A 15,690-nucleotide genomic window follows, 5' to 3' on the forward strand; every position below is an offset into this window, starting at 1 on the left:
CAAGTTCACATTCTAAACAATTCCTGTTCCTCGATATCATTCACCAAAACCCTAGGCAGGGCATCCCAGAGAGAAGCTGTTTGAGAGACATAAACTGAGCCCACTTGACCGTACGTGGAGTGAGTAGAGGTCTTCCGGGAGCGGGGGGAAATACTCACGAAACATAGCAACTATCAATGGACTTTCACACTCTTGCATATATAAATTCACCTCAACACTCTACATAAATCTGAAATTATGGATACAGTACCTTATTTTATCAGTGTTTTTTGTAGGTAAACCCAACCCTCATAGAATTGAATAATCTGGGAAATTTTATTTCTAAGACAATTTTCAGAAAGAAACCTTAGGTGAGCTTTTTGTCAGAAGAGTTGAGAACAAATATTATTGTTGCAGACACCTTGCTAGGACACACGTTAAATAGCATCAGATAGCACTGATTGCTTCTGCCATCCCAACTACAAACTTAATAATTGTGATTTACCAAAAGCACAGAAATATCAGTTAGAAATCTTTTGTCACCTCTTCAACAATTTTCTGATCATTTTAGATGGAGAGCCCGAAGTCCACAAAAGGAAAAGACTGTTCCCAGTTCACATTGCATAGCAAATAAATAAGAGTCAGGACCAACTTGTAACACGAGATTCATTTTTTTTTTAATGCTTATCTTTCAGAGAGAGAGAGACAGAGTGTGAGCGGGGCAGGGGCAGAGAGAGAAGGAGACACAGAATTTGAAGCAGGCTCCAAGCTCTGAGCTGTCAGCACAGAGCCCGATGCGGGGATCGATCTCATGAACTGCCAGATCATGACCTGAACCAAAGTTGGATGCCTAACCGACTGAGCCACCGAGGCGCCCCAAAATGAGGTTCATGATAACAATTTCTTTAACCCTTTATCCCACCATTTATTGACAAGACATGGCTGACAATTGTTCTTACAACTGTTTTCTGTCCATAGGGTTATTTATAGATTGTTCCATTTGATAAAACATTGATTAAAAAAAGAGGACTCCACACCCTGTTCTTGGTCCCAGGCAGTTGAATTGGTGCTTTGATTCTCTGTCATCCTTGGTCAGACCCTCACCCTCAAACACAAATACAAACACAGATAAGAAATCAACTGAAATTATTTCAATTTATTGCACAAATACTAGTAATTGAGGATACATCAGGAAGATCACAAGTACACTAACAATTATTGATCACATACCACATCACAGGGTGAAGTGGTTATGAAGCAAAAAATGAAGGCTGGATGAATAGGTGTGCATTAGGCAGTCTTCATGGAGTAGATGACCTTCAAGTTGAAATTCTTATAAAGATAATTTGAAGCAATGAATGTGTGAAGAAGGCCAGTTGCGTGCTCAGGGTATGCCTGAAGTGGGCATATGATAAAAGGCAGGCAGGGGGCAGGACAACTATCAGAATGGTCTTGAGACAAAAATTGTGTCATATACACAGGAAAGATATAGTCAATAACATGGTTAAAATATGAATTGAGTTAGAGAAAGAATGATAATGTACAATTGTAAAGGATCCATTTCTCTTTTTTTGCATTTTTTTGCATTTTTTAAGTTTATTTTCATTTATTTTGAGAAGTAGAGAGCAAACAGGGGCAGGGCAGAGAGACAGAGAGAGAAAGAGAGAGAGAAAATCACAAGCAGGCTCCACACTGTCAGCACAGAGCCTGACACAGAGCTTGAACTCATGAACCATGAGATCATGACCTGAGTCAAAATCAAGAGTCAGATGCTTAACCGAGTGAGCCACTCAGGCGCCCCGGACTGAATCCATTTCTAGGGGTCCTGGTAGACCAGGCTTTGGAGTTTGGATGGGAATATATATGCCATGGAAGCGATGTGATCAAGAATGGTGATACAATGTAACAAGCAACACAGTGAAAGGGTATATTTTCATGTTGCTATCAAATTTTGAGAAACACAATTTTATTTCAGAAAAATGAAAGTAGAAAACCCGAGGTCCTAAGGCTAGATTAAGCATACCAAGTGTGTGGTTATGTGATCACTTTTATGGCCTGGGGATATTAATCTCTCCCTGTCACTTTTTAATTTTGGCAAAGTATATAAAACATAATTATTTTATTAATGACTTGTGAATAATGCCCCAAGATGACTCTTCTGACCCTCCACAGGACTCATCTGCTTAGGCTAAAGATGAGAATTATTTTTTCCTCCTCTTACTAACAAAAACATCCACAGCAATGTAATCATTTTGCTTATTTTTCTTTGTGATTTTTGATTCGCAATCTATTCTCTTACTTCTCATATCACATACACCTGCATTGTCTCTTTCTAAATGCTTCTGCAGATGTTCTGTTCACTTACTCACCACCAGCCCCTGGTTCAAATTTCTCTGCACCTCTGGCATTCATTCACCATTGCTACTTTCTCTCCCCATCTCTGTGCCTCACCTGGAGGCAGACTTCTCTCTTGCCTACCACACCCAGGACAAGACGTCTCTTGTAGACTTCTCTCTCACCCTGCCAGCAGATGCTGTCTGAGCTGGTGAGTTATTCTCTCTTTATCTGACCTCTCTCTACTTTGAACTACCTGCTGTCTACTGTTCCACAATGCACTTTTCTGACTAATTCTTGTATCTTCTACCCTAGAATTTTGTCCTTCCCATCACCCCTGTGATTATAGGCATGTGAAAGTTAACTTGGCTTCCCTTTTATCTCAAAATAATTCCCCCAGAGTATTAATCTGCTTCACTAATGATCTCTCCAATAATGACACCAAATTTCATTTTGACCAAAACTCTGGATTAGATGCCATCAGGCTCTCTCTACTGCATTTCTTTTTTGTCTCCTAAAAATAAAAGCCTAAGACTGAGCCTAATTTAGGTCTATAGGTGCTCCTCCCTCATCAATGCATACTTTTTTTGTGTGAGAGGGAGAGAGAGAGAGAAAGCATAAGTGGGGGAGGGGCAGAGGGCAAGGGAGAGAGAATTCTAAGCAGACTCCACCAGTGAGGAGCCCAACTCGTGGCTCAATCTCACAACCATGAGATCATGACTTGAGCCAAAATCAAAAGTCAAACACTTAACTGACTAAGCCACCCAGGCACCCCTCATCAATTCATATTTCTGACTTCCTACATCAGATTCATCAATTCATATTTCTGACAATCCATGTTTCACACACACTTACCAGGTATTCTCCTTTGACCTTAGACCCAGTGACGGAATGTGTTTATCAACCAATCGCTTATCAAATCTTGTCTTTTAATTCAACTTGTTAACAACGTCTCCCAATTTCTCTTTCACTCCATGTTTTAGGTATGACCATTTCTCTCCATCCCCACTGACTCCATTTAATCTCAAGTCCTCATTCATTTATTCTTCTTTCATTTCAAATTCCTCATTAAATGATCTTTCCATTTATGGCTTTCCTGTTTTTTTACCCATCCATGTCACCAGATACTGAGTAACCTAGTAAAACTCCCCACTGCTCACTCATCATTCTGCAAACATTATTGAACAAAATTGTGTCCGTGAATGTGAAATATGAATGATTCAGAAAATATACAGATTTTTGTGAGACTTTGTGTCTTTGAAAAAAATGTATGATCATTAAGGGGATGTAAAGTATTTGCATATGGAGGGGCACCTGGGTGGTGGCTCAGTCAGTTAAGCATCTGACTCTTGATTCCTGCTCAGATTCATGAGTTTGAGCCCCATGTTGGGCTCTGTGCTGACAATGCAGAGCCTGCCTGGGATTCTCTCTCTCCCTCTCTCTATACTCCTTCCACTCTCTCTCTCTCTCACTCCCTCTCTCCCCAAAATAAATAAATAACCATTAAAAATATTTGCATGTGGAAGTTGTATATAGTGTAAGGTGTGTGTGTGTGAGAGTATTTGGTTTGAAAAAAATTATCATTTAGAGAAAAGAACAATTTTGACTGGAAAACCTTAAAGAATGAGGAGGGACTTAAAGTAGGGATTGAAGAAAGAAGAAATTCAAGCAAGCACAGAAGAGATGACAGAACATTTCAAGTTGGGGTGCTGATGCGAGATGGTCAAACAGTGTATTTAAGAGAGAAAATTGAAGTGGAATTAGAGAGTGGGGCCATTTGAGTTAGTTTTAAGTGTGTGTGTGTGTGTGTGTTCCCACAATAGACCTTTAATCCTGGCAGGTAAATTATTCCTAATGTCTTAATTTTACATATGAGAAAAACCAGATTAAGTAAAAAAAAAAATTAAATAACTTCCCACAACCCACTCAACTAATAAGCAATAGGCCTGGGATTCCAATGCATTTTCTAAGATCTGTGATCCTTCTAAGATTCCATGTTGGACTCTCCACATAAGATCAAACATAAGCAGGAAGCATCCATTGCTAAGCTGATGTGATAAACATCCACCAAAATGATTAATAGAATAGCATCCTTTTCAAATTTCCATCTGACTATATTCCTATTGCTAATTATCTGCCAATTGGCCTCCTTCTCACCTCCAAATTCACCTTAAAGTAATTTCTTTCTTCTTCGCAACTCAACCTGGCACCTGACCCAGTGGTATATCTTCTCCGAATGTTCCCCCATCCACTCCATAAATACACTTTGAGCTCCCATGATATAGGAAACTGGGAAACATGAAGCGAAAGAGACAAGTGTGGAAAACTTAGAACACTTATTTGGTCCTCAGTATACATTTGCTGAATGGGCTTTGTCCTTTAGGTGCTTACAGTCCAGTAGGGGGACATATATCACGCACATCTGTAGCCCTTACGAACTCTGAAAAGGGCTAAGAACCAAACATGACCGAACTGTCAAAGTTTAACTCATCTCTCAACCAGACTTCCTCTTGTTTCCTCTATTTGCACCATTATAGGCACAGAGTAAATGCTAACTGATTATTTGTTGACTTCCCACAAAAGTAGGTACGAGACAGCAATAGAAAACAAGAAAAATAGGAGTCAATCATATCTAAAAATGGGTGAGGCAGGGGGAGTCTAGGTGAGCAGAAACAACAGATAGAGTATTACCATCTGGAGAATAAATCTTAATGTAAAACTGGCAGACCATAGAGAGAATTGAAATTTTGTCGGTAGCCCCTTAAACAAAGATCTTGGTTTTTTCTAGACCTTTTGCTGTGAGTCAGAATGTTCTGAACACATAATTCTTATGAATCAGCAGGAGAAGATGTCTCCCCTTTGTCTTCCAACTCACTGTAAATTGGCGAATATATGTTTAATTCTTCATAAAGACGATCTTCTGGAATCTGATGAGGGAAAAATGATTTAATATTAATCACCAGGAATTTTCCACCACTAGACGACTTGTTCGAGAGATCTATCTCATCTCTTTTGACTTTCTGAGTGTCACTCTCTTTCTCATTACACTGTAATTATTACTTCCATCTCCAATAAACCAAGCCAGACTGGCTGGCCAAGTGGGCCCAGGAGAAATTACATCAGTCAATAACAAGCTGGTGAGACTACTGTGTCTGAACTTTGGTATATCTGCTGTCTTATTTATCTTTGGAGGCAAGTGATCAAAACAAAAAAAGGCCACCAGACTTGAATGCTTTGGCAAATGGACAGATGAAGGGAGTGTGTATCATCTGGAAGATTTGAGTCAGTGCTTGTGCAAGTATTGGTGAGTTCTTTTCATACATCAAAGGTATAATGGATGGGTAAGGCAAGCAGAAATGTAGTTGGTAATCATGAATTAGGAAGGAAAGAAAATTGAGCCTTCAGAGCAAGTAAGAAGGTGAAAGCCAAGAAAAAAGAGAGAGTAGGAACACATATGAGGGACCTATTCTGGAAGAGAAAATAAGCCCAGATACCTGGGAGGTTCCATCACATGCTACTTTCACATTTGTCTCTCATGCTCAACCCACAGCCTTTTCTAAAATTATGAAAACTCTACTTTCCTCATGCTCAGTCATGAGGATATACCCGGAGATTGGGGCTTTTACAAGTGGAAAAATGTGATTTAAAATACGAGATTTGGGAACCAAAATACTGAAACATGAAGAAATAATTTTCTAGAAGAAACGTTCCCAGAGATCCAGGCCGTACTTTTAAGATGAAGCTCAAATTCTTCAGTTTGTCATTCAGGATTATCAGGCCTCTACCTACCTTCTTTTTCTGGAATACTTCTCCAAGGCCATAGATCATGAGTGACACAGCACTACAAAACCCCAGGACGGTGAGAAACAGGATCATTGCCACAATCTCCTGTTGAACAATAACCAACAAGATAAGTGGAGTCACAAGGTAGGTGCCCTGAAAATGTGCTCCATTATAGCAGCCCCTGATTTCATCACCCCGTCAACGTGATCAGTCCCAATGAAGTGACATACGCTTGGGGACACCACACGATGGTCATCCAGGCAGGTGACTCCAACCTCACAGAATTCAGCTGGGAAGGGGTCGGCAGCCAGCATCTCCATACATGCACCCCCAGAACACTACATTATGTGATAGAGGTTACAGCAGAGGATGGGGTTCATGGAAAAGGGAAAGAGAGCTCTTACTTGGATTGGGAGTCAGAATCTTAGCACTTCCACAAGAAATACATACGGTGGAAAACCAAGCCACAAAGCAGAAGTCATCTCCATGAGTTTCCTGGCAGTTGTAGATATGAGGCCAGCAACTCTTCAAGTTGATGGTCAGGATGAAGATTCCTATTCCTGCAACAATGCTGCTGACGGTGTTTGCTCCCAGGCTTCCCCACACCTGATGGTGAAGGACAACACTCAGACCTGGGCTTCCATCTGCCAGCGCATTCAGTAGACCTCCCTGCATTCTTACGGCTGGTTGCATCCAGTAAATTCTGCCTTGGTTCCAAATGTAAATTGAAAAAGGAATGGCAGATCCTCTTTGCCATTGTTCTCCTAGTCTTCATGAGGAAATGCTTCTCTCTAATCAACCGGGCCCCATGTTGCCTCCTCATCTACCAGGTTTTTCATGCCTCATGAATCCAAGTGGGGAAACTGTTCATACACCCAAATACTCTGGCTCAGAGTAGAGCCAGTTCTCTGGTTGATGTACTCATTGTTTACTAAGCATCTATAACCTTCTTGCTAGGACTGTAGTCAGGAAAGCCCTTGTGGACACACATCATCTCTCCTCAAGCAGTCTCCTTAAATCAGAAACAAATCAGGGGCGCCTGGGTGGCTCAGTCAGTTAAGCCCCCGACTTCGGCTCAGGTCACGATCTTGCAGTTCGTGAGTTCGAGCCCCGCGTCGGGCTCTGTGCTGACGGCTCAGAGTCAGGAGCCTGCATCTGATTCTGTGTCTCCTTCCCTCTCGGCCCCTCCCCTGTTCACTCTCTGTCTCTTAATAATAAATAAACGTTAAAAAAAAAAAAGGAAATAAAAAAAAAGAAACAAATCATCCATTTGATCATATGATTGTACTCACAAGGACAAGGCCCAGTGTGGGGATATTTCTTAAAACAAGTGTCAAGGTACTGATGCTTTACTGTCTTTTTAAGAAGACGATTGATATTGTAATGGTTATATTTTTAATGATTATATCCAACACAAAGTAGATTGGATAAAAAAAAAAAACCACATCCACATTCACTCATTATAGGGGAGATGATGGCACATCTCCCTCAAGACTCCTAAAATTCCATTTTTCTTATATTCTCACAGATGGATAAAGACAGAATTGCAACTCACCAGATATATGGCATATTTCTTTTCAGACAGAATTGGAAAAAATCCGGAAATAGCAAACTGTTCAAAAGGAAGGAAGGGAGAAATAAAGTGAGTCTCTGTCTGTCTTTACTTCCCCTTTCTCCCCTATCCTCCAAATGTAAGGTTAAGTTGTGGGTACTCTATAAAGCTATGTATTAATATTTCCCATAAGCTCATCATTGTTGAGTTCTTATGTCCTATAGGGTGCTTCTCAAAATTAAGTGTGCATATGAATCATGTGACAGTCTTGTTAAAATACAGATTATTATTTTTTAATGTTTATTTATTTCTGAGAGAGAGAAAGAGCAGGGAAGGGGCAAAGAGAGGGGGACAGAGGATCTGAAGTGGGTTCTGTGCTAACAATGGGACTCTAACCCATGGACCACGAGATTATGACCTGAGGCGAAGTTGGACATTTAACTGACTGAGCCACCCAGGCATTCCCAGATTACTTTTTTTAATTGAAGTATATGTGACACACACACAATGATACATTAGTTTCAGGCATACAACATAGTGATTCGACAGTCAATCCATTACGCTCTGGTCACCACAGGTATAGCTACCACCTGTCCCCGTACGACGCTATTACAATACCACTGACTATACTCCCTGTGCTGTGCCTTTTATTCCCATGACTGATTCCTTCCATAACTGGAAGTCTTTATTGCCCACTCCCTTTCACTCATTTTGACCATCCTCCAACACCCCTCCCCTCTGGCAACCTCCAGTTTGTTGTCCGTATTTATGGGTCTGTTGCAAAATGCAGACTTTTATCCAGTAGGTCCTGGAGGGGGCGTAAGATTCTTCATTTCTACCAGGCTCCCGAGTGATGCTTATCCTGACAATCCATGAGTTACTGTTGGAGTAGCAAGGTCCAGCAGACCTGGTACATGACTGTTGTAAAATGGCTCTCATTTTGTTGTAATTATCTGTTTGTATGAGCATCTTGTGTGTTAGAGTGTCAGCCCCTTTGGGCAAGAAGCGTGTGTTTGTGGCATGCATATCTTGGGTCTCACGTAGGTCATGTAGACATAAAGTAATTATGAAGATGTACATGGGTAAAGATTTCTTGAAAATATAAATCAATAGCACAAATTAAAAACAATTTCAAAGGTTCAGAGTGTATGATGGGTAGAGAGACACCTAATAAGCGAAGTGTATGGGATGAAGGACAGTAGAGAGACGTGTCAAAATATGGCAAAGGTTCAAAAAGAGTCATGGAAGGGTGCCTGGGTGGCTCAGTCGGTTGAGCATCTGACTCTTGATGTTGGCTCAGGTCATGCATGATCCCAGGGTCATGAGCATGGAGCCTGCTTCAGATTCTCTCTCTTACTCTCTCTGTCCCTCTCCCCCACTTGTGCTCTCTATCTCTAAATAAATAAATAAATAAATAAATATTTTTTTAAAAGGAGATACAATGAGAAAGCACCTAAAAGAGTTTCCAGGACATAGTATGAGTTTATCAGATGCCCTTGGCCTTGTTTGACCTTGTCCTCCTCACCTCCTCAGTCTCTTCCTCCTGCCGTCACGAAGATAACTTGACTGACAAATAGTGTGAGGGATATTTTTCTGGAATTGGATTCTGAACGTTTATTTATTTATTTATTTCTTTATTTATTTTGATGTTGATCTCTATTTTTGAGAGAGAGAGGAGACAAGAGGGAAAGGTGCAGAGAGAGATTGGGAGACACAATCTGAATCAGGCTCCAGGCTCAGAGGTGTCTACGCAGAGCCCGATGCGGGGCTCAAACCCAGGAACCATGAGATCACGAGCTGAGCTGAAATCGTACGCTTAACCAACTGAGCCACCCAGGCGCCCCTGGATTCTGAAAGTTTCGATTCATTTTTTATTAGCTAAATGTCCCTTGGGCAATTCATTTCACTTTTATTAATCTCAGGTTTCTCATCTGATAAAAGAGTACTAATGTGCTTACCCCAAGTGCTTTGTAAACTGCAATACATACATATATATATATATATATATATATACTCTAAATACTAGAATAAATAGTTGGTTAGATCTGATGTGGGCAAGAGAAAAGCTACATGCAGTGTTATCTCAGAGGCAATTGTAGATGTTTACTCACAAACATTGCTCCCCAGAATGGGTAGCCTGCTTTAAATGATGAAAAAAAATCTTCCTTAAATTCGGAAACATTGATCGCAAAGCAGACGATCATTCCAAAACAAAGACATATCAAAGCAATCAGAATTTGTGTTACCTGTAGAAAAAGATGCATATGTTTTGTAAAATAAGAAGATATTTTTTCAAGACTGCATCAAAGTCCTTATGATGAAGGCCAAACATGAGAAATTGCTTGGGTGTCTTAAGCCATCCTGAGACAGAATTCAAATGCAATATTTTCTAGAATCATCAGGCCCCTCTAAGAATGGATACAGGCATGATCTGATGCAGGGATGGCCAATGTATTTCTCACGTGCCTCTATTTACATAGTCATGGTAGACATCAATAATTGTTCTTTCCATCGAGGTGCAAACAACAATTATTAATTTGATATTCATGATATTAACCCACCAGCAACTGACCAGTGTTGGCAGATCCTCTTTGCCATTCTTCTCCTAGTCTTCATGAGGAAATGCTTCTCTCTACTCAACCGGGCCCCATGTTGCCTCCTCATCTACCAGGTTTTTCATGCCTCATGAATCCAAGTGGGGAAACTGTTCATAACACCCAAATACTCTGGCTCAGAGTAGAGCCAGTTCTACTCTGGTTGATGTGGGAAGATGTTCACTCACCCCCAGGAATTCCAGCTCCCTCCTCAAAAACCTCAGCCAGGTACGGCTTGGTGGGGCTGAGGCAGCCTCCTCCCGTAAGGCGTTATCATGGAGAGATACTTCTGAAAGTTCGATCTGGGGCACGCTGTATAGTTTAAGCAGAAATTCAGCCGTGAGAAAATTCTCTCTCTGTGAAGTTCTCAACTGACAGGAATGGGGGGGCGGGGATTGACTATTTTTTCAAAAACAATCTTTCAGTGAAAGTCTTCATTATAATGTATAAGAAACTGAGTCAAAGTTAGTGGCTAAGATCACTGTCTGGCTAGTGATTAGATGAACAAAATGGAACAAAAAATGAGCCAAGTCTTCTTATTCTTGGTGTGGGGTCACTACCAACTTCTTTCTCAGTGATCTACGCTGATAAATAAACATAAAAGCAAACAGACGCGTTTACCTATGTGTCTCTCAGTCTTTTTAACCCAGAAATGGACCTGAATATATTTTGCCAACGACACACTCACCTTCATGTGCACAAAGGAATGGCTTTTAAGGGTTGGTTAAATCTCTATTCTTGTTTTCAGCCTCAGAGGAGGCTAACCAGAGCTACTGTCCCTTCTAAAACTTTGGAATATACTTAACATTTTGCAATAATATTCAGTCCAATATTGATTCCCAAAGCTCTGTCATCAGCCTCTCCTAAAATCTTTAAAAGGAAAGTCTTAATAACATGCCCATCTTCAGTATTCAAAGGAAAACTGAATTATGCACCTTCCCCGCCACCCCCTGTTTTCTCTCTAAACAGTGGGACAGGATTCCGTGGAAGGAGATTCACAAAGATTAAACCAGGGATGAGCCCAGGGTTGTTTTGAAAACTTTCTCTCCCTGAACACACCTCAGATGCAGAGGCAAGAAATCTCAATCTTCGTTAGTACGAAACTCCCCTACCTCAACCCCACAATATAAGGTCCTTCTGTGAGGAAGTTCACATTATTCCCAGTTCCCAAGCTGAGCGAAAACCTTCCTCCCCATCACCCAGAGAGAACGAACTACTGGCAAAGTATAGCAGATAGCTTCTTTATACTCGATGTATTCATTAAACCAGATGGGTCTGTGCCTAAATCCATGAATTGGCGTCTCCCCGGCACTGTCACTATCACTGGCCCACTGGGAACAGAAAGAAAACAGTAGCCTGTACCTACCTGGAGGGGCTTTGTGGCATTGGGAAAGCAAGACCTTCCCTGCTACTACTTTCTGTGTCCATTTTCTCATGAGCTGAGCGAGCCACCCGTGAAGAGTGCTGTTACGATGAGCCTTGGTGGGCTTCCTCTCGCCGTGTGCTCCAGATGGTCAGTGAGGATGGGTTGTCTCATGACCTTGATGACTATCTTCATACTCAAGGCATGTGTCCCACAGATAAGCTTCCCAGCTGATAAAGAGCAGTAGGTTTGTTTGTGGTTTTGTTATATCGAAGAACAAAACTGAGGGACTGAACAGGGACAAGTATGGAATGAGGAAATTTGAGACTCCTGGAGAATAGACCCGCCTGCGACCCGGACCATTTACAGAACCAGAAAGAACAAAAAACAAAAACAGTTGAGTGGAGACTGAGAAGGTGAGAGAGAACCACAGGACAGAAAGAGATGTTCTTCTCTTCTGGAGCTTTCTCTACTTGGCCGTTTCTGTGCCAGAAGATTTCCAAAGGTACCCTTGAGAAGCCTGTGTTCCCTGTTTATTTTTTTTAATTTTTTAAATGTTTATTTTTGAGAGAGAGAGAGAGAGACAGAGAGGGGAGGGGCAGAGAGAGGAGACACAGAATCCGAAGCAGTCCCCAGGCTCTGAGCTGTCAGCACAGAGCCCGACGCGGGGCTTGAACCCACAGGCTGTGAGATCACGACCTGAGCCAAAGTCAGGCGCTTAACCCACTGAGCCACCCAGGCACCCCGTCTTCCCTGTTTAAAGTGTACTTGCCTTCACGCACAATCAAAGGCTGAAACACTGTCTGCAAGTGTGTCTTAGCCTCTGGATCTCTGAATTGGTCTCTGACTTCAATATTTATTGTCTTTCTCTCTCTCCCTGACTTTTGGACACTATATGTATGAGTCTGCAGCAGACAGGCTCCAAGACTGGACAGGAAGAATGCTGTGGGCCTTTCCTGATAGAGTGTGGCAGCTAAGTGTTCACACGAAAGACTCCACGAGCTGCTAAATGTTACACTGACTCTGCTGCTTTGATTTCTGTGATGGTGAGGATGCGGCCATGGAGAAATGAGGGGCGTGAACTTGGTAATAAATCTTATAGGCCGATCGAAGCAGCATCGGACCGAGCAAGGTATCTAAATTAGGGTCCCAGCTGAATGAAGGTGCTCATTTTAATAGCATAACTAGCTAGACAAATGAATGCACAGGTTAAGATTCACAGATCTGGGATTGTTTCATTTGAGTTTAACTACAGACATAACCCAGAGTGACTCTTCCTTAAACTATGAGATACTACAAATTGCACCTCTAGTCAGTCACCTGCAAAGTGTCTCTGAGATGTGATAAAATCCCCCCTCATTCTCCAGGAAACTGAGATATGTGTGTGAACAGAGGACATTACATGATATACAAGCATAACTTTCATGACAGAAATTTACTAACCCATGTGCCATCTTCCCACTGTGCCTCTGGGAACCTGTGGACCTAACCAATGTCTTATTGGAATTAAGAAATAACACTCCTTCCATGTACCCCAATGTTTATAGCAGCACTTTCAACAATAGCCAAATTATGGAAAGAGCCTAAATGTCCATCAACTGAAGAATGGATAAAGAAGATGTGGTTTATATATACAATGGAATACTACTTGGCAATGAGAAAGCATGAAATCATGCCATTTGCAGCAACATGGATGGAACTGGAAGGTATTATGCTGAGTGAAATAAGTCAATCGGAGAAGGACAGATATCATGTTTTCACTCATATGTGGATCTTGAGAAATTCAACAGAATACCATGGGGGAAGGGAAGGGGAAAAACATAGTTACAAGCAGAGAGGGAGGGAGGCAAACCACAAGAGACTCTTAAATACAGAGAACAAACTGAGGGGGGATGGGGGAGGAGAAGGGAAAGTGGGTGATGGGCATTGAGGAGGGCACCTGTTGGGATGAGCACTGGGTGTTGTATGTAAGCCAATTTGACAATAAATTATATTCATAATAAAATAAAATAAAATAAAATTAAATTAAATTAAATTAAATTAAAATAATAAATGTTTTGCAAATGGAAAGAAAGAGGAAGAAAGAAAGAAAGAAAGAAAGAAAGAAAGAAAGAAAGAAAAGAAAGAACACTCGTTTACTTACACATTTATCCAAAAAGGACATCAGGCTCTGGGTCAGGCACTGCTCTGTCACCGAGCATGCAGGGGTGGATACCATGGTCCCAGCACTGGCCCCACTCACCCTCACAAGCTAGCAGAGTAGGACGTAGATAAATGAGATCAGGTCTCTAATATGTCAGATGCCGCTGGAAACACAGGAGATTGTAACAACTCTACCTGATAAGGGCTACGCAGCGTTCAAGGAAGAGATTCCCTGAGCCAAGTATCATTTGAGCCAGGATTTAAAATTGCTTGCCTCTCCCTCAGTGAAATGAGACCACATCTGCTGGCAAATTGCCTGAAGAAATGCCTGTTGATGGTGTTTCCTGGGAGCCCGGAATAGTGCGTGAGGCATGCAGCAAAAAATTAGAGACTAGGCTTGAGATTTAGACGGGAAATAAATGGAGGATGGTCTGTGGTGTTCGGACAGGATACTCGTTTGCAAGAATTTTCAATAGCAAAGTGCAGATCAGAAACGGAAGACATATCTTCGGGCTTCCAGACTGTTTCATATGTGGGTTTCACCAGCCCCCTCTTCCCACTGTTCTTGAGAGGCCTACCCTCTCCTGGACCCACATGTGGGTCTTTTCAGCACGCACTGTTGTCTTTCACAATCGTGAACATTGAAACCTAGGCCAACATGACTTTCCTGTTTTGGTGGAGGCAAAATCGTCCAGATGAGTTTTAATCATGCCTCTGCCTGAAAGGAAGAGATAATAGTTAAAGGTTTCCCGCAGGCCGTGCATTTCCTCCTCCGGGCAGTGTATTTGCAGGCACTTTCCATCCATGCGACATCTTTTCCACGAGCGAAGCTTCTTCTCCAGGTACACACTACACACTGGATTTGTCTTTCCAAACTCAGAAGAAATTTGCTTTCAGATCCCATCTGAACAACTGTTTTCTCAAACTGAATGCTCAGTTTCCTTGAGATAAGTAGGCACCAGTTTGCATGTTACAAATGGAAAGTTGCTATCTCTTAGCGGGTATTTTCTGATACTCCCAAAGGAATTATTACAACCTTATTCTCTCTGTCTCCCCCTACCCACCCTCTGGTTTCTACAACCCAGAGTATGGGTTCAATAAATACAACAGAGGGATGCCTGGGTGGCTCAATAGGTTAAGCATCCAGCTTCGGGTCAGGTCATGATCTCGTGGTTCGTGGGTTCGAGCCCCGTGTCGGACTCTGTGCTGACAGCTCAGAGCCCGGAACCTGCTTCGGATTCTGTGTCTCCCTCTCTCTCTGCCCCTCCCCCACTCACGCTCGGTCTCTCTTTCTTTCAAAAATAAACATTAAAAAAAATTTTTTTAAATAAATAAATAAATAAATAAGGATGAGAGGCCCAGAGAGGCCACAACTGACACCAAACTCCAGGATTCCCTGGGAAACTGGGAAGGAAAGGAAGGAAGGAAATAAGAAAATATTGTTCTTTTTAAATAAGAAAAACAGGCCAGGTGGCTCTAAAAAAAAAAGAAAACCTTTTTCTCTTCATTTACATGACTCCAGAAATGGGAAGAGAAAGATTGACACAGACTGCCTCAGGTGCTTAAAATCTCCTTGAACCCTTCTTTGAAATTGGAGCTTATCTGCCAGTCTGGGCCACTGAACTGCCAAGGTCCTGCACATGTTCATTCTTTATCTGCTCACAATCCTTCCAGCTCCCCAAATGGCACTTTCACAGGGAAAATCATACGCATGTAATATATTTGTTCTCTCGTGACCAAAAACATCTGCTTAGTGGGGAGAATATGAGACACCTAGAATCATGGGCAAGGGGCAGACATCAACTCGTATTCCTCGTATGGATGATGAGCTTGTGAGATTTCCTGAATCCTCTGCCTTTCCCGCTGCCCTCCTAAAATAACTATATTGGGATATTTGCTCAAATTCATTTTTTACTGTTTTCAGTATTATTCCAAACTTTTCA

General features: G+C 41.7%; 1 protein-coding gene across 1 annotated transcript; it reads right to left on the reverse strand.

Annotated features, from left to right (window-relative positions):
• Positions 1-1,115: 1,115 nt before the first annotated feature.
• LOC109246500 (high affinity immunoglobulin epsilon receptor subunit beta) lies at positions 1,116-11,887 on the reverse strand. The gene is made up of 7 exons (XM_019414501.2): positions 11,609-11,887; positions 10,431-10,554; positions 9,760-9,894; positions 7,652-7,708; positions 6,547-6,702; positions 6,103-6,201; positions 1,116-5,240 (listed from the first exon to the last, which is right to left on the reverse strand). The coding sequence occupies exons 1-7, from the start codon at positions 11,668-11,670 to the stop codon at positions 5,142-5,144; spliced, it is 732 nt and encodes a 243-aa protein (XP_019270046.1). The 5' UTR covers positions 11,671-11,887; the 3' UTR covers positions 1,116-5,141.
• Between the last annotated feature and the right edge of the window lie 3,803 nt (positions 11,888-15,690).

This window comes from Panthera pardus, unplaced genomic scaffold, assembly GCF_024362965.1.
Source record: "Panthera pardus isolate Hobbes unplaced genomic scaffold, ASM2436296v1 HiC_scaffold_12, whole genome shotgun sequence".
In the NCBI taxonomy this organism is placed as follows: domain Eukaryota; kingdom Metazoa; phylum Chordata; class Mammalia; order Carnivora; family Felidae; genus Panthera; species Panthera pardus.